Genomic DNA, 23,560 nt, shown 5'->3' on the forward strand with positions numbered 1-23,560 from the left:
TCCAGGGACCATAAATTTCATATGAAAATCATAGTTGGCAAGACTAAAAATACATCTCGTAACTCAGAGCAATAGCTGGCTGCCTTCAGGATCTCTGCAAATATTTTTGATAACATTCTCAGCCTGAGAAAATCAAAGAAAAGAACAAGCATCCTTCAAAATCTGGCTTGACCTCAATGTGAATTAATCTCTAGTGTAACATTGATAACTACTAATGACAGAGTGAGCACTATGGGACAGCAATTCCAGCCCATCTGATTCATGCATATCAAATCTTGCTCACAATTAAGACCCTAAACAGATCAGAACTAATTGAGGAGGAATCAGAACTCCAATGTCATCACAACTCAAAGTTCAACCAGAACTATTTGCTTTCCTCCCTCAGCTGCAGAAAGTCCATCAGATGAGATGAGCTCTTATTTTTAATAGCAGTGCAATAGGCTAAAGGGTCAATAGGCAGTACTAGAAAATGTGAATATGTGAGAAGGTATTTTGTTAAATCCTCAGCATACCTTAATTTAAGCCTAAAATGAACTCAGCAACTCCTACAACCAGAACAAAATTCTCTATAGGGCTGATGGTTATACTGCTGTAACAAAGTGGTATTTATTTTCAAAGTGTTTGCTGGGAAATCTTCTGTAACACTGAAAATTGATCAGACAATATTTGCTTTTGTCCTCTTAACACTGAGGATATGATAAGAGAGTTGAACAGCATTAATATCAGTGCTTAAGAACGTGCCATCAACACTCAATAGATTTTGTACGAAAGCTGCTGAAGTTAATGAATACATGATTTTAAAAGTCATTGTTATTATTATTTTGGAATACAGAAATAAGCCTCCCAGCAACTTACACTAAATAGATTTTTATATCAATTACTAGAATCTTCTTTGTTTAAGCTACTCTGTTCCCACATACCATGGAGGATTTTCCTTTATTTTAAAGCCCAGACTAAACTATGCAGTCTTTTTTCTACCTACCCCTTATTTCACTTTCAGATAAGAAAGGTTAAAGCTCAGATTTTACTTTACCAATTTGGTTTAACAGTACATACATATCACAGTAACACTGAACCTAGACTAATGCAAACACAGCACAATTAATAAAGTTCAAACCATCCTCCCAGCCCCCATATGGTAATATAAATGGCTTAATTTATATTGTATTTATTAGAAGCTTTTTCAAACTGGCAAGTCTCTCAAGTAGTCTCTCAAAAGACTGTTTCAAGACTTCAGCTGGTTCCCCATTCAACGTTAAAATTCAAAGGCCCCATTAGCAGGATTTGGTAAAGCAAAATTGTGTTTGTTATGGGAGAACATCAATCACTCCTGAAAGTAAGAGCTGGATCCAATTAAGTTTGAGAAGACATTTAATTGAGAAGATGATGCTCAAAAGATTTTCACTGGTAAGGTTCCTCACCAGTAGCTTCTTCCCCAAGGCTGTACTGAGAACACAGAGGTACAACCCCTGATAAAGGTACCACACTCTAAGCACAAGCATTCTGATAAGCATCTTGTAAAGATGTTAAGTAACACCTGAACTATGAACAGCAACCATGTTTATGAAGGGCCCCTTTCTGAAACAGTCTGCTGTCCCTGGCAGGGTATGCTGCCACCCTACCCAAGGTATTTTGGCAGAATATCTACATTAATGGAACATATTGTGGCAAGGTTTTGTACCACCACCTTCTGTTGCCTTCTTCAAAGCTGGGAGTTGACCTTTCTAAGTCACTTGCCCATATATTTTGCTGATTTTGCATGAGACACTAGAGTTTCAATGATTCAATAGATGTTAACATTCCATCTGTCACAAGGACTACAGAGGATTTCTGAAACCAAGTGAAGGGGTCACAGCACTGCCAAGCTATTAAAAAGATTAGATCTCATCACACAAGCCTAATAACCCACTTTGTCAAATTCTGTTTACTGATTGCTGTATTGCTTCCTGCTTGTGCCAGAAGAGGCACATAAAAAGATTTCAACTGAGTTGTTAAATATTTAGGTTAAAGACTCTGATCTGGAAGAAAGCTGAAAAGCCATAATTCCCGGAAGTCCTAATTTTAGTGGCAAGTGAAAACCTTCATAAAGAAACCTTATACTGGCTGGGGCTGTAGAGTGCTACAGTCAGAAAAAAGACATGTATCAAGGTGGATTTTGTGTTAATTATTTTTTTTTATGCCAATTTCTTGAGGTAAGTGACGGAGGAACCACAGGCCCTGTGAACCTACTCAAACTATTCAACAACAAAGCACTTCTCTGGGCTGCAGCAGCTCTACATATGATGTCATTTGTTTACAGAAGGCAAATACTTGCCAATTTTAAATAAAACAGGATCCAGTCTGTTGAAAACAGACAGATGCCTACAAGAGTGGCTATTCCTGTGTCTCCACACTAAATACTAGCAGTAGGGCAGCTTCTCATGGCTTACAAGATCCTGCTAGAAACAGACAAAAATAAGACTGCAGTATGTGATAATTTGCTTCCTAAAAGAGAATGCTTACAAGCTTCAAAGTGCATCATGTTAAGAGGTATTTCCTATTTGAAGTGATTTAACAGGAAATCTCATCCCTTCCAGAGCAGCTAAATAGTAGCTCACTTTTTGTAACTGCTTTTACAATTAGTTTGTGCACAGGTTTTTCACCATTCTCATGTTTTGCCACGTGCCTGAGTAACTGTTGACTTTGCTGGAAGAGCTGGCCTAGCAGTCCTATGCTTGGAATCTTCAAGAAAGCCCAGAAAGGAACTTTGCCAGTACATGTGAATTTGTTGAGTAGTTCTTTAAAAAGTAAATTAATCCAAAAAGCAAACTGTAACATTACTTTTAAAAGAAGTTTATTATCAAATTCTTTTTATTTTGAAGTCATAAATCACAGTGTGATGACTCCTCTTTTTTTCCCTAGGTAAAGTAAAAAAGTCTTAGCATTCTGAGCCAAGATTTCTTTATTAAAAAATAAAACTCTATGAACAAAGAAACTCTTCTACCAGAATGCCTCTCTTGACATTTCTGTTCATTTCTGTAGTTAAAGAGAAAAATGTCACTGACTTCCTGAGGGGCACAAACTGGAGAAAGTTTCTTCTATGGAAATCTAATAAAGACAAACTCCCTTTGCTCTTACATCCTCTCCTGTTATTCTGCTGGGCAATGCACTGTACAAATGCAGATTTTAACTAGATGCCCTGTTAGGTAACTTTTATCTCAGTATTAACAACTGCAAAGCTTTATGGATATTCAAGAGTCAGACATTCTATACAGCACATAAAGAAATACAGGTTGGCAACTACAAACAACTCCCATTTCAGGAAGAAACTTAGTGTGGAGGCAAACTTATCTAGAACCAGTGCTCTATGATTGAAGCTGTCCTGAAAAAGGCAATAAGCACCAATAAAACAATATTCACCACAGTGAGATGAGGTGAGCAAATACCTATAGATTGAGGAGAACACTGTATGAAAACACAATGTTCAAGCTCCACTGGCAGGCCCCTATCATAAATGGAAACAAAAAATACCTGGAAGATTTTCACAAAGGACACAGAAATATCTGCTTTCCCAGAAGTTGCAGAGTAGAGAGCACTAAACCTTGTTATGAGAGCTGGCCTACACCCTCAATTTTCTCCAGCTCTGCTAAGCAGAAAAACCTAAAAGGAAGACATTTTAACTCTCTATAATACAGAAGATTCACCTTACACATTCCTTTCTCTATTAACCAGCACCTCTAACACAGTTGTGCTTTAGTTCTGCAAACATGTCACATACATTAACACACTGAAGGGGGGACCAGGCAATGTGCACTGTTAGAGGTTAGGCTGAAAAGATCTAAGGAACAGAGACTGATGATAGATATCAAATTTGCTTCAGCAACTGAAGAATTATCTGAAGCTTTAAGAAATATTTGTATTTTGGAAAGCAGATGAGATAGGTATTCAAATACATTTCACTTTAAGACAATATTTAACTTGATACCATCAGATGTACCCTATCAACAGCTTGTGTTTTTGCAAAGCAGAGATGAGTTTATTTTACAGAAGAAAAGCCTCATCCAAATTTGCAGAATGAAGAGAAATTATCAAAGTCTTTTACTGCCCTTCCATTTTAGTGAAAAATTAGTGCCTCAGCAAAAGATAAGAATGAAGTGACAGCAATTTTTCCCCTCTCTGCAATTCTATTACTTTTTTTTCTGCTACCTGGCAAGTTGGAATGCAGTGTGTGGAGATACCTAGACTAGTCCCAGCGTGTACTTCTTGTACACTTCTACTGGGTAAGGCTCATGACATGAGGATTAAGTTACAGGAGATGAAGGGAAGATGAAAACTTGATGAACAGAAGAGACAAACTACAGCAAATCAAAATAAACTTTCATGCTCATAAAACAAGTCTTTACAAGACATTTCTGAAAGAGCTATACTTTAAATCAGTACCAAACATGACTCAATAGATTAACATAGTTATTTACTTTTCTTTTACAGAAAACCTAGAGATGCTTCCTGGTTTACATATGTAAGCATGATGCAGACCACCACTTGTGAAACACCCAAAAACATCAGAAGGTTTCTAAGTTGCACTCCAGCAGATTATTTTCTAGCATTTTTAGAGGAATACTATTTTGATTTCTTTTTGAGAGCTAGGTATCAATAACAGACTATATTTTCATAGCACAAAAAATGCACAAAGCCTCAAGCAGTATTCAAACATAACTATTAACTAGGAACATAGATTTTTCTCAAAGATAAAATACACCTTCAAGACAAGATCTGCTGAGTAACTGCTTCATTTTGTGCTGGAGGCAAAAATTACAGAAAATATTTTTGGGTTTTCAACTTATGGTTTGCTGGCAAAATGAATGACCATCAAATTAAATATGTCATTTGTCCAATTTTCTTCTTGGCTTTGATTTCACATTAAGGACTCATAAATAGCCATCCTTTTAAAGCTCTGTAATTGTTTGCTGGATAAACCCAGAAACTACAAGCTAAAACAAAACTTAGTAGTATAAGAGAGTTAAAATCAGATTCTCAACCTGCAAGTTGAGAGAAGAGATATTTGGTATCTCTGGAGGAGAGTGTGATGTTAGCAGGGGAAGAGTTGATGATGGTTTTAGCCCCTAGGGAGGAGAGAGAAGTAATTACCACCTATGAAATGCTGAGGAATGATGTGGAAATTAAGAAAACTGTAGTGTGCCATAAATATTTCAATTCAAATATTGTGGGTTTCCCCAGGAGCTTTTGGTCTGTGACTGCCCTTCAAGCCTGACATAAACAGTATCCATGACCACAACAAAATGAACGAATCCCCTACACTCCAGTGGCCCAACTTATCTTGGATGAGAATAATAAAAGGAAAACAGGTATTTCTCCTTGCTGCAAACACTCAGTGACAAGCTTGATTGTACAGACTAAGTAATAAAAGTTTGTTACAAGCAGCCAGGGACTTCAGAGCTTACCTGTTTCTGTGCTGATGTTCCCATATGTACCTGGCAAAACTTGACAGCCTGTTCAAGTGCTGCTTCTTCATCCACCTGAACACAGAATCACAACTAATGAATTACTTAGCTCATCTATAATTTTAATTAAATTCAGATTCAATTGGGATGTAGAGCACAGTAAAGGGGAGAAACAGCACTTCTATGGCAAAACAGTGACCTGAAGTTAGTCAGGAGTGTGTGTTCAAAGGTACACAACTCTTTCTTAATCCAAACTAACATTTAGCATGAACAAGCCCCATGTAACTGGTACTGTAAATCTTTACTGATTTCAGAAATTTAAAACATGGAGGGTCCTACTTCCTCTTCCTACCCTCTCTAGTAGTGGTCTCATCAAGACTTTGGAAGAACAGTTATCTCCCCACCTTCTGAACAGAAGGCAACAAGTTGCCTGAACAGGGCAACTTTTGTACTGCTTGGTTTGGCAATTATTATTATTATTTTTAAATAATTTCTGAGAAAAATCACAATCATTGATAAAATACTTTACCTGCTTAATCAGCATGTACGTTTCAGACATGATCTTCTCAATTTTACCCAGGTCATAGGCCATAACTTTCTGACCTTGCTGCCATACTCGATAAGCATCAAGCAGAAGAGTTTTCCCAGATTCCACATCCTCAAGTAATTTCCTCTTTCTGCTTGACCTCTGGACAGGTTCTTCTGTAGGTACTGCTTGAGCTATTCCTTTAGCTGCTTGCTGCTGGTGTTTTGAGCTGATGCTTAGCTCCTCCAAAGAAAGTTCTGGAGTTCTGCTCTCTGGAGCTCTCTCCTTTAAGTTCTTGCCAGCCTGAAGGCGGTCGGGCTCGCTGCGTTTACAATCAATTTTTTCAGGGTCATTGGAATATCCATCAAGATCCATAGGCTCAACAGAACCAGGCCCAGGGAGCTCTTTAATATCCTTGTCATTCTTGTCCTCTTGTTCTAATATATCCATAGCATTGGGAATTTGTCCTTGGGTCACTTCCTTTACTCCATTTTCAGTACTATGCACTACTCCATCAGATAAAGCTGGCTTTTTGGGAAGGACATCTTTCCCTTCTTCAGCACTGGTTTTATTAGAGACATCTGTTGTCATCCTTCCTGAAGCAAGGGTAGAAGACTTGGAACTCTGATCTTCTGAGACCTTAATAAAAAAGTAATTCCTCTCTGTTACTACTGAAATCAGAAAGCTTTTGAGCACAGCTATGACTGCTATGAATATTGACATTTTACATTACTGCATCTGCTGAATAAAAGGCATTTTTTCTACGTTCATTCTTGTTTTTCCCAAGTATTAATTAATCCAACCCACAAGCTTTACAATTAAAGTATTTTCATCAGTGAAAGCACTGAGAAATCCACAGCACAGACAGAAGCAAAGCTGCAACGTTTCTTCCCTGACACACACTACTTCATTCTAGGCTATGGGATTCAACTAAATGAAATATAAAAGATTTTTATAGCATAGAATTTTCTTCTAATGCACTGGAATCAAAACTGAACCTGCTTCTTTTGGCAGCTGCAGATCAACAACAGGTGTGGTGCTGCCAAGGACTAGCAGTTAAAAACAGCCAGGCATGTAGTATCTAGTTGTCTGGGTTTGTTTTGCAAGTGGACTCTTCTTCATTTTAAAAGGAAATTTCCAATAGACCCCACCTGAAAATGTAGCTGCTCTTATATTTCATGAAGTCCCCAGAGTTTCAAATTTAGGAGACCATCAAACCAAACTTTCTGCAATCCATTCTCAACAAATGCACCAGTTTCTGGATTTTTAAAACAAACAATAATGGTGGCAGGAATCTGGCTGGGTTGTTGCATATATACAGACAAGGTATACGAAATAAGTGACAATAGCCCTTCAGCCTCAGGAGATCTAAAGAATGACTAAACTGAACCTAGAAAAATCTAATTACTACACCAATGACCACTTAACTCACTGCTGCCTTACCTGTGTCAGATCATTGAGCGTGTCCTCCAACACTTTCACTGTGAGCACAAAGGCTTGTTGGGCCAGAACCTGGCGATCTGCATCACGCAAGTACTTCCTGTGCCACAGTAAGAACAGAAGTTAAGATAACTGCCCAAAGATTACAGGACTTTATAAAGAAGAACCAGGCCACTGAAAGCACAAAAAAACCCTAAAACAACTTAAAACAAATTAGAAGAAAGCAAACAAAACATTTACAGTTTCATACTGGAATATAACACTTTAGTTATGTTTCCTTCTGCTTCTCTCCTCCCCACAGTCACCAAAAATGACAAGCATGAAGCAAAAGAGAGCACCATCTACAAACAGGGGGGAGAAATGAGAAAGGAACAAACCACCAAAGCCAGAGCAAAACATACAACCAGAATTACAGTTTTCTTCTACCAGGCCTTCTGTGCCCCTCAAATATCAGCTTTTTATTCAGACATTTTATTGAACAATAAATATTACTAGTCACCAAAGCTATCTTCAACTGTCAGCTGATTTTTCATGTCCTTAATATAACATGTACTGTTTATCCAGAACAACAGTTTTCTCACTGGCCATATCAATTGCCTTTGAATCTAGCTTTTTTAGAGCTAAAACACTGATGCATTAATACTTTTTTTCCTACCTAGTATTATAAAGAAAAAATACATATCATGTGTAGAGCTTGTTCATTCTATATTAACCTAGTTTACTTGAGCATTGTCATTTCAGTGCATTCTAACACAATGCTTTAGTTCACTTTGAAGGAAACTTTCCAGCCATCAATCTCAAGAACTGAATTTCATTTTCAGAATTGTCAAGTTTTAGGTAGAGGTCTAAAAACTAAGTAAATAACTTCAAAGGGTACAATTTCATTTAAAAGGCCAACATTTTTAAATATACATTCTCTCTCTACAGTACTACATTAAATTGATAATTGCATGGTTTGCTTTTCAGACTGAAGGCACAGAAACCTGACTACTTTATTCACTAATAACTAAAGTTCAGCTTGAAATACCCCATTTTTAAAAATAGGGCTGTTACCAGCATACACCAGACACACCCAGAGTATTTGCATGTATAAGTTCCTGTAACAACTGCAGTTCACCATAGCTGGCACTGGCTGATTCAACATGTCAAATTATTTGTTTGCTAAATTCAGTCTAGACTTATAAATAACATAATATTTTTAGTGCAACTGTGGGCTTGCTTAGGACAGAATTTAAACCTTCTATGGTCCAGTACTTCTAATATGCTAAAAGTCAATGTATTTTTGGCTTCAACTTTGCTGAGCATGTGGTGGCATATTCCCAGACATAATATGATCTATGCAAATTCATACATACTCACACTCAAAAACACATGAAGAAACCTTCAGTGTCTCTGACTTATTGCCATCAATCATTCAGTTTAATTTCTTAAGCATTTGCCAGAGACTAATTTTGACATTTCCCACTGGGAAAGCCACTAGAATGCTACCTCAGTTGCTTCAATATTTCCCTTAGTTGTTTATTTTGGTCATCCCATTGATAACTATCTATGTAACTCACATTAAATGGCTTCTTTTTTCTTGAATAAGGCTAATGCAATTAAAATTAGATAACCCCTGAATAGCATAAGCTTTTAAATAGCATCAGCTGCCAATAGGCACATAACCATTGTTCAGCCCATCAAGGATTACAGGAAGGCAGGATGCCTGGGCCATGACCTCCCTCCCTGGACACAGCTCTTCACGAGAGGCCAGCAGGGAGGTGAAAAAGTCACCATGCACTGTTCCACCACTGAGCCCCTCCACATGACAGAAAACCTCTGCAGGTCTGCTCTGAGTTTTAAGAGAAATGCAGAGAAATTCTCTATTATGGATAAATAATCCTGAGAAAAAAATAACCATCATTCCACTATATTCCTTGGTGTCTAAAGATTTTTTTCCTAAACTGAGTACGTCTTTAAATAAAATAATCACACAGCGAACAGAATACATTCAAAGCTTTAGGAAGAAATGGGTTAAAATAAATATGTCGTACTTTCCCTGATCAGGGGTCCTCTGCAGCATAGATGAGATTTTCAGCAAGGTGTTGTAATCCTTTAGTTGTGACAGGACATTTAGCAGTAAGACAATAGAGCGGTTCATATGAGATGCAAAACTGCCCGGGCGGTCGATCTCATCCACGGGGATGCGCCAGATTCCCTGCAGAGAGAGGAAAAGAGAAAACCTCTGAAGATGGCTACAACTGAAAAGGATAGAAATCTTAAAATATGGGTCAGCTGCTGCAGCATACTGAGTTTCACTGAGGGTCAGAGGAAACATAGATAAATGCCGTGCTTCTTCAGAGATCTGAACTTAAAGGCAACTGATTCCTGACACTTAGCAAGAGGGAAGCTTGCAGAACCACTGCAAACCTTCTAAATATGCTTCTGAACTATTCCCAGAGAAAAGCAAGCAAAGCCTAAATTATATTGTGCATTTTTCTTACATGTCTGTAACAGACATTTGACTTTCTAAGCCAAAGCTCAACTACCATAAAATACAAGGAGTAACTTAAAATCAGTTTTCCTGGCCTGAAAGCTGATAATCTTGTGCAGCCACAACAAGTTTCTACCTTCAAATAATCATCTCAAATAAAATCAAATAAATCAAATAGAATCATCTTCAAATAAACATCTAAGGAAGCTGGTTATTGCATTGATATTTTAAGTGTTCACCGTGGCACTAACCACCCTGATAGATCCAGATTCTGAATCAGAATCAGATTTCCCCAGCAGTATCCATTTTCAAGTGGCAGATTCAAATAGCTGTGCATACATCCCGAGCCTTCTAATTAAATTTCCAGGACAAGGGAAACTTTGGGGAGCAAGGCTGGAGACTGATAGAAAACATAATGTAATTATGGTTAATCAGCTCAGATTCTGCAATGTCTAATAAGTCTAAGGAGATGTATTTCAGGTGTTTAACACAGATGCTGTCAACACACCAGTCAACCATATTTGAAAAAAAATGCAACACTAATACTACTATGCTTGCATGCCCACAAAAACTGCTGTTTCATCAGTGCAAACCCTTCCTTCATGTTTCAATAAGTTCTGAAACTTTTCCTGTAGCAGATCTTTAAGATGAAAGTCCTCTGGTCATGTACACCATTTTGTGACAATGCAAGAATGACCAGTCTCATTAATAGAATTTCTGACTGAAAATGAATTTTTTCCAAACCAGTTCAGAGAACAGGGTATTTATTCTTCTACCCTTGTTTAAAGGTCTTGCTTAAGTATTTTTAGCTTTACTTTCAGCATGAGCAAAATTCTTCAGAACTTAATGCAAGGTGGAAGCAAAGAGAGTAATTATTGCAATCATAAATGACATTGTACCAGACAAGCTATAGACAGGTAACCATCCCATCTCCAACAGACACTCCCCATGTGCATCCTCAGAGAACCTGCAGTTCTGTTCCATGGGATATATAGAGTTTTTAAACAGGAAACAATGACTTCAACCAGATATAATGCACAGACTGCTCTGCCAAATTTTCTTTCTGTTGCTTTTCCTCATGCCCTCTACTCTTACTCCCTAGTGACCACAGAGAAAGACATTTTTCCTCTTTACTCCCTGAAGCTTTCTTTCAAACTTTTTTTGTAGCTTCCCTTTGGTACTGTGGCTGACCCCTGAGGCACAAACGTTGTTTCCTCCTACCCCAGCATCCACAGGTACCTTCTGCACAAGCACCTTCTGTGGCTTGTGACAAAGATCCTATCTGCTCATGCAGCTCAGGACACAATTTGTGAGCAACACTTCAGTAAAACAGCACATTATTTAAATAGAGAAGATTTTTCTTTCCCCAAGCTACACAACTTTTTCCTTTCAGGCTTCAGTGAAGCACACACATTCTGGAGCTGGTATTTTCTGCTTCTCTGCACGAATGTAAACTGGGTTCCTGCCAAATCCTAAAACAAGTGAATGCCTCATAATGGCACCACATTGCATAACCTCCTTAGCTAATTTAACTATACAAAACAATTTATGCTCAACTTAGATGAATACTGTAGGAATGGAAGACAGCCAGTGTATGCTCATGGTCTTTCTCATGATCATCTCATCCTTCATTTGAATTAGGCAGATGACTTGCAGGGTGTTTTCGGGTACCATATCCAGAAATCAGTTGAAATAATTTTGCAGCTCTCTCACACGTCCTGTGTATACATTCTAATGCTACCCCAGAAATTTCAGTGATGCAATAAAACCATTTTCAGAGACAGAATACACTAACTGCAACCAGAAAGCTGTGAAAGTGACAAGGTCCATCTGACAGAAACAGAGCTGCGTATTTTGGGGAATGCTGCTGCTCTTGTATCTTTCTACCACAGAGCACATTGGAAGAGCTTAAATTAAAACTCACATTAGAATGAAGCTTACAACAACTGCATTAGTTTCTGGATTTTTCAAACAAACAACAATGGTTGTTTGCAATTACAAAAGAAGGCCTGATTTTACAAGGAAAGTCACCAACTTTTCATATATTAACTTGCAGTTTTACTAATGCAAAACAGCAAAATTGTTTACTGCCCTATGTTACACACATACCTGTTTCACATTCAGCCTGAAGCCAGAAGCAGAACCAAACCTGCCATCAGGAGCCAGAACAATCTGCATTCCACCCACTGTGATTTTATTAAGCAATATGCAAAACATTTACACTAAAGTGAGTTTATCAGAATATATTTAATGAGTGATGTTAAATCTTTTTGTTTCTTCAATCTCCAACTCAAATTGTAAACCTTCTCATTCAAAACTCTCCCAAAGAGAATATTTAATATTGATATTATAGGTATTGATAACCCTCAGGAAGAACATCTCTTAATTCAGATCACATACTGCATTTAAAAACAAAACACAAAAAAGCCTAGCATTCAGCTTTTTAAAGAAAACTTAAGAAAGATACAAATCCAAAGCTTGTAATGAAACAGCTGAGGAGAAGATTGGAAAATGTTACTCAGTTTGACTAAAATTAAAGTTTTCGTATCATCAGCTCTTAAAATTCAAATTTGTTAACAAAGTATCTCCCTTGAAAAGTGACAAACATTGGCAGTTCTTTGCTACTGATCATCACCACTCAGGCCACTTGACAAAATGTCTCTAACTCTGACCACCAGAAGAATTTTACATCCAAAGCTTTGCTGCTGTTTGCTGGCCCCTGTTCCTGCAGCTGAAAGGTTCTCCTCCCTTCTGCAACAGCCAGTGAAGCTGTTTACATGAAACCAGCGGAAGGAGTGAGACACTTCCAACAACTCCAAAATGCCTCTCAATATCCAAAACATCGAGCTGCTCTCCATGCCTTCCTGGCTAAACAAACACTCCACAAGAGCTGGGGGTGGGGAATCAAGCATGATATGTGCTACTTGGAAAGAATAAATATGTGAGTAGGACAAATTCTGTGGCCAACTTAATACCAAATTTTACATTAAATATGAACCTGAATAATGAAGCCAATACACCATATTCCTGGTGACACTTCTACATTTTTTTTCAACCTGAAGCTTTTCAGCTGCACAATCTCCCCTTGCAGAAGAATGCAAGGCTCGTGGAGGAGAACAGGACCCCGTGCTGCACGGGGTTTTGTGAGCATAAGTTACAGTAATAGTGGTTACTTTCTAGTTCAGTCACTGAAAATAGAAAGGAAGGAAGTGCTTATTATTCCTGCACGCTGCTTACTCCAAAACTTTACCGGAGGGGATTCCCTGGGGTTTAGGAATGCCTCTTTGAGGAGGAAAGGCTGACAGTTCGCAACAAACTCCCAAGTTCTCTGGGGATGGCTGCTGCTGACACTGCAGAGCTTCTGAGTAAGCCATTTTCAAAGCAGAGATCAAACCTTATGCTCTCAATGCTCCAAGATTTCTCTTAACAAAACAGAAAAATGGGAGTCATACTCCAGATGATCCGATTCACATGTACCAAAAGAACATATAAAACAACCAGTGCTGCAATTGAAGATCTCCAATCACTTATGACTCAATTCCCTCGTTTTCCTTTTTTTCCCTGAGGGTCCCAGAAGTTTAAGGTTGTATGACATAGAACAAACTCAATTTCACTGCTGCCTTCAAATGACCAAAGCAAAACCAAACATTTACTCCACCGTTTGTCAGTCTCTGTAATATCCAATTAAGAAGAGCCTTGACTAAAACCAAATCTAATTTCAGCATTATTTCAAGATCTTTATAAAACATGACAAAACTAACAAACCAACTGACAGAATGATACAGGGAAGCCATGAATTAATAATGCAAGAACCTACACAATATTTTAGTCAGAAGTTGAACTAAGTACAACTGCAAAATCACCAGAAAGCTCACATTTTCCTAAATGTTTTTTTTATTATTTTTTGTCCACGTTTTAATACAGGGTTAAGAACAACATACTGAAGAACTGCTGGCTTTAATCACGTCCTCTCTTTGCAGTTATCTAGGTCAATATAAAATCTTGCACTGGGGGCTTGAAAGAAATATGGTTCAAGCTGAATGGTTTTAACATACAGGATTGGAAACCTCATTCTCACCAGCTAAAAAATGTTCAGCACAGACCCTTGAATATCCCCACTTCTCACTGTAAGCATCACCCGATTTAGTTTTCGTCAAGCCTGTGTTTGCTTGACTCATGACTTCCTGATAGTTCTGAGTGTAACCATTAAAACCACAGCTCCCCCCTTCATTTAGCAAATTACTAAACCACCTTCTCTCACCCAATCTTAACATGCTCCCATGTCTCTTATTTTTTTCACTCTCTCACCTGATTTTGGCTTTTCTTCCTTTCTACAGATATTTCTATTATTTTACTTCCTCAGTCCCTCATTTCATCCACACTGCTATTCAGTGTGTAATGGAACAATTCCACCTCTGTGAACAGGAATGCAAGTGGGTACAAAAGTGGTAAGAAATGAAGACAGCTATATTCAGTACATTAAAATTATTAGCTGCAGGGGCTTGTGTCATCAAGCAGGACAAAAAAAAAAAAAAAAAAAAAAGCTGCCCAAGCTTTCTTTGAGTAACTTAGCCAATTTCAGAAAAAAATTACAAACTGTTTCAATTTGTTTCAGCTTATAAGTTTTCAGTTTTTCAGACTCCTTTTGCCTGCTGTTAGTCTTGTTTACATTTTACAGTAAGGAAAATATTAAAAAATAGTATAAAAAAATAAATTGTATGTTATCAGCCTGGAGAAGGAAACAGAATGCAAAACCACAGCAACTTCCTTTTAATAAGTCCAGAACCAAGCAGAATTACAATTCCTGGTCTACAAAGTAAATACTGTCTTTGTTGTTTTCTTTTTTAAATACACTTAGAAGTGACCAAACAGCTTTCTAGAAATTAGGGAATACATGTGGAATTCTGCAGCATTATTTTAGCAAGAGAGCTGCATGAAAAACATTGACATATGAAAATACTCCACATGCTCCAATTATCATATGATGAAAACAAAACATACTGGAAAATTCTCACCCCTTATTTCTCACTTCAAAATACAATGTATTTTCAGACTCTCACATCTCAGATTTTTCAGACACACACACGAGTAAATTTCCTTGCTGCATAAGCAATCGTATAAAGCCAGAAATGCCTTAAAATGATGAGTTACAAGTTCAGGTGGAATTAGTGAAACAGAAACTGAGGTCTACAGATAGCCTTTGCAAAACATGGGGTTTGGCTCTTTGCCAGGCAGGATCTAGAGGGTTTGTTCACTGGGTCAGGAGGCTTGAGGAGTTTTTACTCAGATGGTTCCCATGTACCATGTGATTTCACAATGATGTCAACAAAAACTCACATCGTTTCTTTTTAAAGGGAAATGGCAAACTAGATTATAAAAAAAGAAAATAAAGAATCTATTTTACTCCATAGCTGCAATAGTAAGAAAGAGATAAAAGAAGAAGCCACAGGCTGCTCTCTTGTAGCCTGTTTTGAAGGTGCAATCCTGTGAAAGCAACAACACGGCTGTTTTTCCCCCTGGAGCCCTTCCTGCCTCAGGGAGACATCGCCCACTTGAAAATCCAGGAAGCACAGGAGGAGCCAACACAACCCATAATACCTTGGATGATGATGACTGCTGCCTATACCACTTTTCCAGGTTAACATTAACTGTGCCAGTGAGGTATCCTTCCCCAGATTAAGAAACAATCCTTAGATTCCCCCTTGCCTAGCTCTGCATTACTCTGCTCTGCAAATCCAGAGAGCTAAAGCTAAGGTGAATTTGAAGATAAAGCTATGGAACACTGGTTTGTTTTCTTTTCTACTGTTGCCAACATTAGAAGTGTCCCCTTTAGGGCATCTGGACAACTTCTCAAGCTGGAAGGTCAGTTATTCATAAGAACGCTTTTGGGAAAATTAATTATGTACATTTATTGTCTTTGCTGCAGAAATTGTTCCCTTTTACCAGCTGTATTTTAGGAAAGAGAGAAAAAGGGATTGGCTAGGAAAGGGATTAAATTATCATCAGTAGGTTTCATTCACTGTCTCTTGCAGCCAATACAAGGTTTAAAAAGGAGAAGCCAGTTTGCCACAGGGGTGCAGAAGAGAAGTCATCCAAAGATTTAGTCAAGCACTCCTACCTACTTAAAATAAAAGGACTTGGAAACAATTCTGATCACCTATGTTGGAACTTCTGATTATGCCTTTGGTGCTTCAATACCTTTTTAGGGGGTACATTTTGGTTTATATTCTGTCCCTGCCTGAATGAACCTGGAATTATTCTTCTGGAAGAACATAAAACACAGAAACCCAAAGAACACTGAATTCTTCTAGATATTCTAATAAACAAATAACCTGATGCAGAAGCCTAATGAAAGAACAGAAATCCCTCAATAGGAAAACTCTTTACCAGTATTCTGCATTTCTTCTGGCATTCTCAGTGGTTAGACGTAGGAAGATTTTTTAATTTTTTTTTTTACCATCAAAATAAACAGTTGGCAGGGCACATCTAGAGTGACAGGGTTCTGGTTTTGCCTTTCATTTTTCAAAGAGGATTCTTCTGCTTAGATCTTTTCTGTGTATCTGCTACAACCAGACTGCCTGGCATCACATGCAAACACTACTCAAAGCTAATGAAAGAAGCTAGGAGCAGTCCATCCATCTGCCTGGAAGTGGGCAGGCTCCTGCATTAGCCCCCTGCAGGCATTAGCAAACTCTCACTTTTTGACAATGTGGGATTCATTTAATCTAACTCTGCATGTCTATAATATCGACACATGCATTCAATGATATCACCTAGAAAGCTTTTACAGAGAGAAAAAGGCATTGAGGGCATGTGGCTCACCCTGAGCTCTTACAGACTCTACCTTAGTATGTGATGAGCTACACACTAGAAACGACTGTCTCTGCTGAATGCAAAGGATGACAGGTAAGTCATAAAAGATGACAAATTTTAGAGGAGAAAAATGCCAACTGGCAAGTCTGCAGGCAGTTCTGGTCTCTATCACTACTCATTCATGCACCTAAAGTAGGTGATGCTGTACCAAAAAGACTGGGAGAAGCCATGGGTTCCAAACAGAGAGAAGGACAAGCGCCAGAATTGTGAGATTTTTCACCTAGACCCCCCTACACTCTTTTAAGTAGAGTAACTGTCCCCATTACCCCAGATGTTACAAAGTTATCAGCTAGTAGCAGACACATGAAAAAAACTCGTATTAGATGTCCCTTGGCAGAGCAAGTCAGACTAATTTTAAGAAAATCAGAAATGGCTATAGAGCACAGAACTAATAACTACTGCCTTCACTAACCCAATTTTGGGGTAACACCCAAAAATATCAAACCTGGCCCTCTGCATTACTAATGTTATTCTGACAACACTCCTGCCTTAAAATAACACAGGAGTAGGACAGCATTAACAACGACTTGAATGACAAAGAAGAAAGATCAAAAACACCTAAATCACAGAAGTCAAAAGGTCCAGAGAACATTTGTTACTGGTTTCCATTAAAGTTTTTGAGAATAGAAAACCCTCTAAAGAAGTATCACATGGCTGCTCATAAAATACAGTCATGTATTCTATCCAGTCTTAGGATGGATGGTTAGGAAGAACTTTCTCACTGCAAGAGTTATCGGGCACTGGAAAGGGATGTCCAGGGCAGTGGTGGAGTCACCACCCCAGGAGGTATTTAAGAATAGTACAGACATATTACTTAGGGATATGGCTTAATTAAGGACTTGTGAGTGTCAGGGTAATGGTTGGACTCTATGATGCTGAAGGTCTTTTCCAACTGAGGTAATTCTGTGAAGTGATAACCTTCAAAGCTACTAGAGCCTTCAGCTCAGTTTCATCTTGATATAAAATTTCATCTTTATAAAAAATTACCAAGAAATGTCCTTACAATAGCTTTTTGCTAAAATGCATCATTCAGACACATGGATTTCTGAGAGAACACTGTCAGTGGTCATGCAGCCACATCATCTCACTTTGGGTTGATGGACAAAAGGACTTTTCAGAAGAGTACATTTTTCCTCAGCCACCGATTGTGCACAGCTTCCCTCAACTGACCTGGTAAGTATGAGAAGGTAAGCAGGGTCAAGGTGATGCCACACAAGACCACCAAGGAGTTTTTTGTACTGTACCTACTGCAACTTGATCAGGAAGAGAGACAAGTAGTCATTAGGAGATGACACATCAGTATAGAGTTTTAACGACTACCTCTGGTTGGGAACAGGCCATGTTTCATCAAATTTTCATTAGAGTTGACTTCAGACATGACTTCAGACTCACGGCCTTCAAAGTAAAAATAGGTAGGGGTTTTGCAGTTCCTTTAGGAACAAATTGACTGCAAAAAAGCTAATAAATTTCCCCGAATAGGCTGTGTAGTTAATTTTTGTAAATAAAAAACTGTATATCAGAATGTAATAAAGAACTGACAATATTTTTAACAGCAGGAGTATAAACAAGTACTGTCAACCAGAGGAAAATATAAAATGCCATATATACCAGGAACAATACAAAAAATGATACTTAACTGTCTGTTATTAGCCATCAAATTCTAAAAGCCTTTTGGAAAGCAAGAAAAATGTAAAGTTCCATCACTGGGTGGAATTCTGTAATGTGCACACAGTCTGGAAGCACAGAGATACTTGCAACGTTGAGAAGGACAAAAGCAACAAAGAGATGAACTAAAGAAAAATTTAAATGCCTCTATTGTTCTGACAGAGGTAAAATTACAGCAGGAGCGAGTGGAAAAGCCTTTCTAATATCAAATTAGAATCCTGTGAGATCTGACTAGGGTTTCCTACTCCTTTTCTTTAATGCCAGTTCTTTAAACATATATGCTTGCAAATACATGACTTACTACATATTTGAAGGTCACAATTCTGTCTGGGGCTTCATAATTTTCTTTGGAATGACAGAAATACACATCCTGGATTTCAAACCATTTGTCAGCTGAAGTTGAGAGCACAAAGCAACTTATTTAAAACAGATAACAAGAAACAAATACCCCATATTAGCAGTTATGAATCAGAGAAAGATATATGCAGTGGTAAAAAGGAGTCAAGCCTTGGAGAAGACATACTCCTCTCAAACAATGAATGCACTGCATGAGTTTGCACATTTCATCCTCACCAATTAAAATCTTCAATAAGTTATTAGGAGCTGACAAACAACTTATTAACCTCCTCTCCCCCCACTATCACAGCGTCCACGGAACACTTCCCTTCTCTGTCCAGCAAGTGGAGGCCCTGAACAAGCCCTGACTGCTATAAAAGGCAAAAAAATCTCTCCCTGTTTTACACCCCACAGCTAACCTCAGAATCATCCTTTCTCCTTTGATACAGGAATTCATGCAACTAAAAAGAATTTCATTAACTCAGTTATTCAAGTATTTTACTTTTTTCTTTTTGTGGGGGTGGGAGAGGATGTAGAGGATGTGTATTAACACCTAGTGCACTACTGCTTTCAGAGATTCCTACGGCTTCCCCAGCAGCACAAGGTTTAAAACCAAACAAAATTAGTACTTTATCAAATTGTAAGTTAGTGAAAATGTCTAATTCATGTAAACATTTAGACAGCAGCCTGCCTAGCACCCCAACTACAGTTCACTGATCTTTGATACACCAGAGGAACAACACATTGCAGAGAAGCTATAATTCAATTACCCTATTTACAGTAACATAAATCACAGTATACACAGGGGATCTTTGATATTCAACTAGCAGCAATACTACATAGCTTAATCTAGCACAAGGCATGGCAGAGACTTGGTTAGCTAGGCGGGGTACACTGCTGGTGTTTGATTTCAGGGATATTGAGATATAGGAATTATTCGTTTGAGAACAACCAGAGTAATTATTGAGGGGGAGAAATGTGGAAGGCCTCAGCATTTAGAGTATCTCAGGCTTCAATAAAGATGCTAAAACCACACAGAAGTCCTATCACTGAAAACACCCAGAACAATATCTGAGCATTCAAAGATGTCAACCTGAATATGCTTCAGTAAAAAAGACTGCAGCTTCTTGGGTAATAAAAACCTCCCCAGTATACGCTTTAATTCTTAGATCTGCTTCATGCACAGCACACACAAAAATATGCTGTTGCACAAATAAACACATGCTGCAGTAAATTAAAAAACCAGAAACACGAAGCTGCCATGGCCAATGCTGCAAACTGCGTGTGGCACTTGCTTTATGCACAACACCAGAATTTACTGCAATTAAAACATACATTCTAAAATTATAAATATATGACCAGACAGAGCTGACTGGTTTTAACAAACTGCTAATTAAATCAGAATCCTCTTATCTTCTGTCTCTTTAGCTGAATGAAGCAGCAACTGCAACACTATAGTAGCTCATGCAAAATAGATACTGAACAACAGGCTTTTCCCTTAGGTCACCGTCAAGAAGGGGAATCTCCAGTGTGAGCCTGGCTGTCGTAGGCTGAACAGCAGAGTGCACACCAGAGATCACAGCTGGGCTGCTCTGTGCCAGACATGATTTTTACAGACCTACTGTCTCTTTTTTTCTTCTAGACATTAAAGTTTCCCCTTGCAAGCTCTAGGGCTGAATTGAACACGAGGGTGCTAAATAATTCATCCCACAGAGGGGGTGGAGGAAAGGAGACCGAGAAATCCCAAACAATGCAGGCAGAAGAAAACAAAAATCCCTCACCCTTTCGTCCCCCCATCCAAACTTCTCTCGACTCCTCCGTTTCCCATGGCTCTCAGGATTTTCCTCTGCGCAGCAAAGCTGATCTGTTACAGCCTCTAACCGAAGGCGAACTGAACTAACGAAATAGGTATTTCCCAACCAAGACGGCTAATGTCATCAGAGCACATCTCCTGCTGCCGGGCGCTGTGGGTGAAGCCTGCGGGAGCCCGAAGCCCGCCCAGCCCGGCGGAAGGGATTCTCCGCGGGAAGGACCAGCTGCTCGGGGAAGGTTCCAACACCCGCGGGCAAGCCAAACGGGAAGGGGCACAGGCACGCCGCACCGAGAAACGCCCTGCAACTGGGGGAAGCCGGCAGCTATTTGTGCTTCTGAGGGCAGAGAGAAATCAAACTTATTGCAACACCGCATCTGCCCTCGCCAGAGCACTGAGAGGGCCCCACGCCTGCCCTCGCCACAGCACCCTCCTCCCGGGGCATCACCCCCAGCCCAGCGCCCTGGCCGAAGCCACCGGCCCCGGCATGTTTTCTCAGCTGAGCAAGAGGCGCCTTTTCCTCCGTCCCGCCGGTCCCGGCCCCCCTCGGAGCGGGGCGTGGGGGGAAGTTTCCCTCCAGCCTCTGTCGCCCGCCCCGCGTGGGGCGGCCGCTTCCCAATGCGGCGGGGCCTCCCCCCCCCCTCACCATTCCCGAGGAGGCGGCGGAGCCGCCCCCCGCACTCACCATTCCCGAGGAGGCGGCGGGCTGGCTCCGCCGGAGCTCCCCGGCGGCCCCGGAGCCCGAGCGCTCCCGCCCCCGCCCGGGCCCCCGCTCCCTCCGCGCCGCCCCCGCGCCCCCACCTGACCGGCCCCGCTCGGCTCGGCTCGGCTCGGCTCGCACTTCCTCCTGCACCGGAGTTCGCCCGGGCTCTGGGAACCGCATACCTTAGATTTCCTGCCGCCGCAGCTATTTATTTATTATTCCCCCCTCTTTCTTTGCCGCGGGGGGGCGGCGTGCGGGGCTGGAGCTGCTCGCTCCCTCTCCTGCCGGAGGACTGTCTTGTTTGACATAGGATGTTGGTCCCAATTACTGCCGAGCCTGGCTGGGAGCCATCCCACTTAGGGCAAGTGAGTAAACAGCTGCTCCTGTCGTTTGCAAGCATTAATAAAAAACAGTTCCTTGCTCCCACCTGTCCGCCAAACCTTCCCAAAATATTCCCTGACCCAGTTTAACCCCGCTGGTGCCGCTTCATCGCCCTTCACCTCGCAGTCACCGAAGGCCCATTCGTGACCTGGTTTTCCTCACGCGTGGCTGGTTCCCTGCTCTCCCCACAGCGCGGAGCCGGCCGAGCCCGCTGGGATGCTCGGAGCGGAGAAGGGAGGCAGCGGCCCCCTGCCCCCGGCCGCTTCCCCGCCCGCAGCCGCCGCCATGGCCGCTCGGTGCCCGCGGGGCCTCCGGCGCACGCAGCCGGCACAGGCGGGGGTTCGCCCCCGCAACCTGCTACACACCACAGCGAGAGCTTCCTGCCACCGAAACACCTTTCGCCAAACGGCAGGACAAGCCTCTTGCACCGTTTCCTGGATTTTATACTGCCAGATCGTCCCCTCCCCCATCCCTAGGGTTTTTTAACTTATCTCCAGCTCCTGCAATACCAGGGGGTGCTGGTGGCACATTTCTGTCACCAGTCCTTTGCCTCCTCTTTCATTACATCCTTTTTCCTTTCTCCAGTTAACTGAACGGGAAAACAAAGGTCTACCCTTCTCTCCCCTAAGCGTGTGTCAGTCCACTGCCAGCCTCAGCCCATCTAATCCTGCCTCACAAACTGATACCACTGTCTCAATCTAAGCTTAGCACTGCTAAACTTACCTTATTTCCCCAGCCACTACTGATTACCTTCATCACAATCATTTGAACGTTTTATGTTTACTTGTTCCTTCTCTCACTTCTGCAAGCACTTCAGCTCTGACTTCCTCCTTGCCCTTCTAAGCATTGCAGGGGTTTGGTTTCCTTTTTACTCCCCTGTTCACTAGGATTATTCTGAAGTACTCGAAATCTACCCTGATTTAAATAAAACACCTCAGGTTTAATAGCCTGGTCTACAACTGCAACAGTCCCCACACGCTATGCAGAACTCAATTACTAAAATTATCTTTCTTTCCCATAATCTAAGCCACTTTTTACATTTCTTTATAATTTCATGTTCCCTTTTTGCTACCACACCAGTTTTGGGCTTCACACACTGAAAACCCCCTATTCCTTGCCCCTTCCTACGCATTTGCAACCTGAAGAGTAATTTAGCTACCCTTTTTATTTTTTAAAATTACATTAATCAGTGATATCCTGTGTGTCTGTCTCCACTTAAACTGTAAGAACCAGCTTTTTTCTTTCAAAGCTAAGATTTCACTATGGGCATTACCACTCTTTAGAAGAACCCTTGTCTTCATCACCTCTTACACCTTGATATAACCTATTCCATACTGATTAACAATGCAGCTTTGGCACTACTGCTTCAGAAATTCATTAACCTTTAGTCTTTTGACTGCATAACATAGATTTATGTGAACTGAAATGAATACTTACTTTCCATGTTCTCATGCAAATAGGCTTCTTTTTGACCTGCTCTTTTTCATCTCCTCATTTAGTCACTGTTTACAGCAGAGCTTCTGTCTCCTCTACTGCACTGCAGTTTTCCCCTACGTATATTCATTTATGCAAATTAAGTAGTTGTTTTACCTAGAATTAAATTCATTGTAAAATGCTTACAGTTAATAGCCCAAGGACTGGGTGTTCACTACATTGGCAATTATGTCATATAAAAGTTCTTCTAAATGTGGCAGTGTAAGGATTTAATTTTCTAATTAATGCCTTCTAGCTGTTGCAATGAACAGTCATGGCACCAGAAAAAGCAGCAAGAACAGACACCTTTAAATTATAATAGCTAAATAAGAATTATAATAATACTTAGTTTGTAGATTTCAAACTGCTTTACAGTCAAACAAATTTTAAAAATATCAAATTAGAGTATTTACAACATGTCTGATTAATTTTTGCTTTT

The 23,560-nt window shown here is 40.1% G+C and overlaps 1 protein-coding gene across 1 annotated transcript in view; it reads right to left on the reverse strand.

Moving 5' to 3' along the window:
* Window positions 1-23,560, reverse strand: part of CABIN1 (calcineurin binding protein 1) — a 105,003-nt gene that overhangs the window by 22,300 nt on the left and 59,143 nt on the right. Inside the window, exons 30-33 of the mRNA XM_071763301.1 lie at window positions 9,441-9,604; window positions 7,411-7,507; window positions 5,971-6,606; window positions 5,442-5,516 (exon numbers count right to left, since the gene is read on the reverse strand). Coding sequence (XP_071619402.1) covers window positions 5,442-5,516; window positions 5,971-6,606; window positions 7,411-7,507; window positions 9,441-9,604 — 972 coding nt within the window. The remainder of the gene's footprint in view (window positions 1-5,441; window positions 5,517-5,970; window positions 6,607-7,410; window positions 7,508-9,440; window positions 9,605-23,560) is intronic.

This window comes from Heliangelus exortis, chromosome 19, assembly GCF_036169615.1.
Source record: "Heliangelus exortis chromosome 19, bHelExo1.hap1, whole genome shotgun sequence".
Taxonomy (NCBI): Eukaryota; Metazoa; Chordata; class Aves; order Apodiformes; family Trochilidae; genus Heliangelus; species Heliangelus exortis.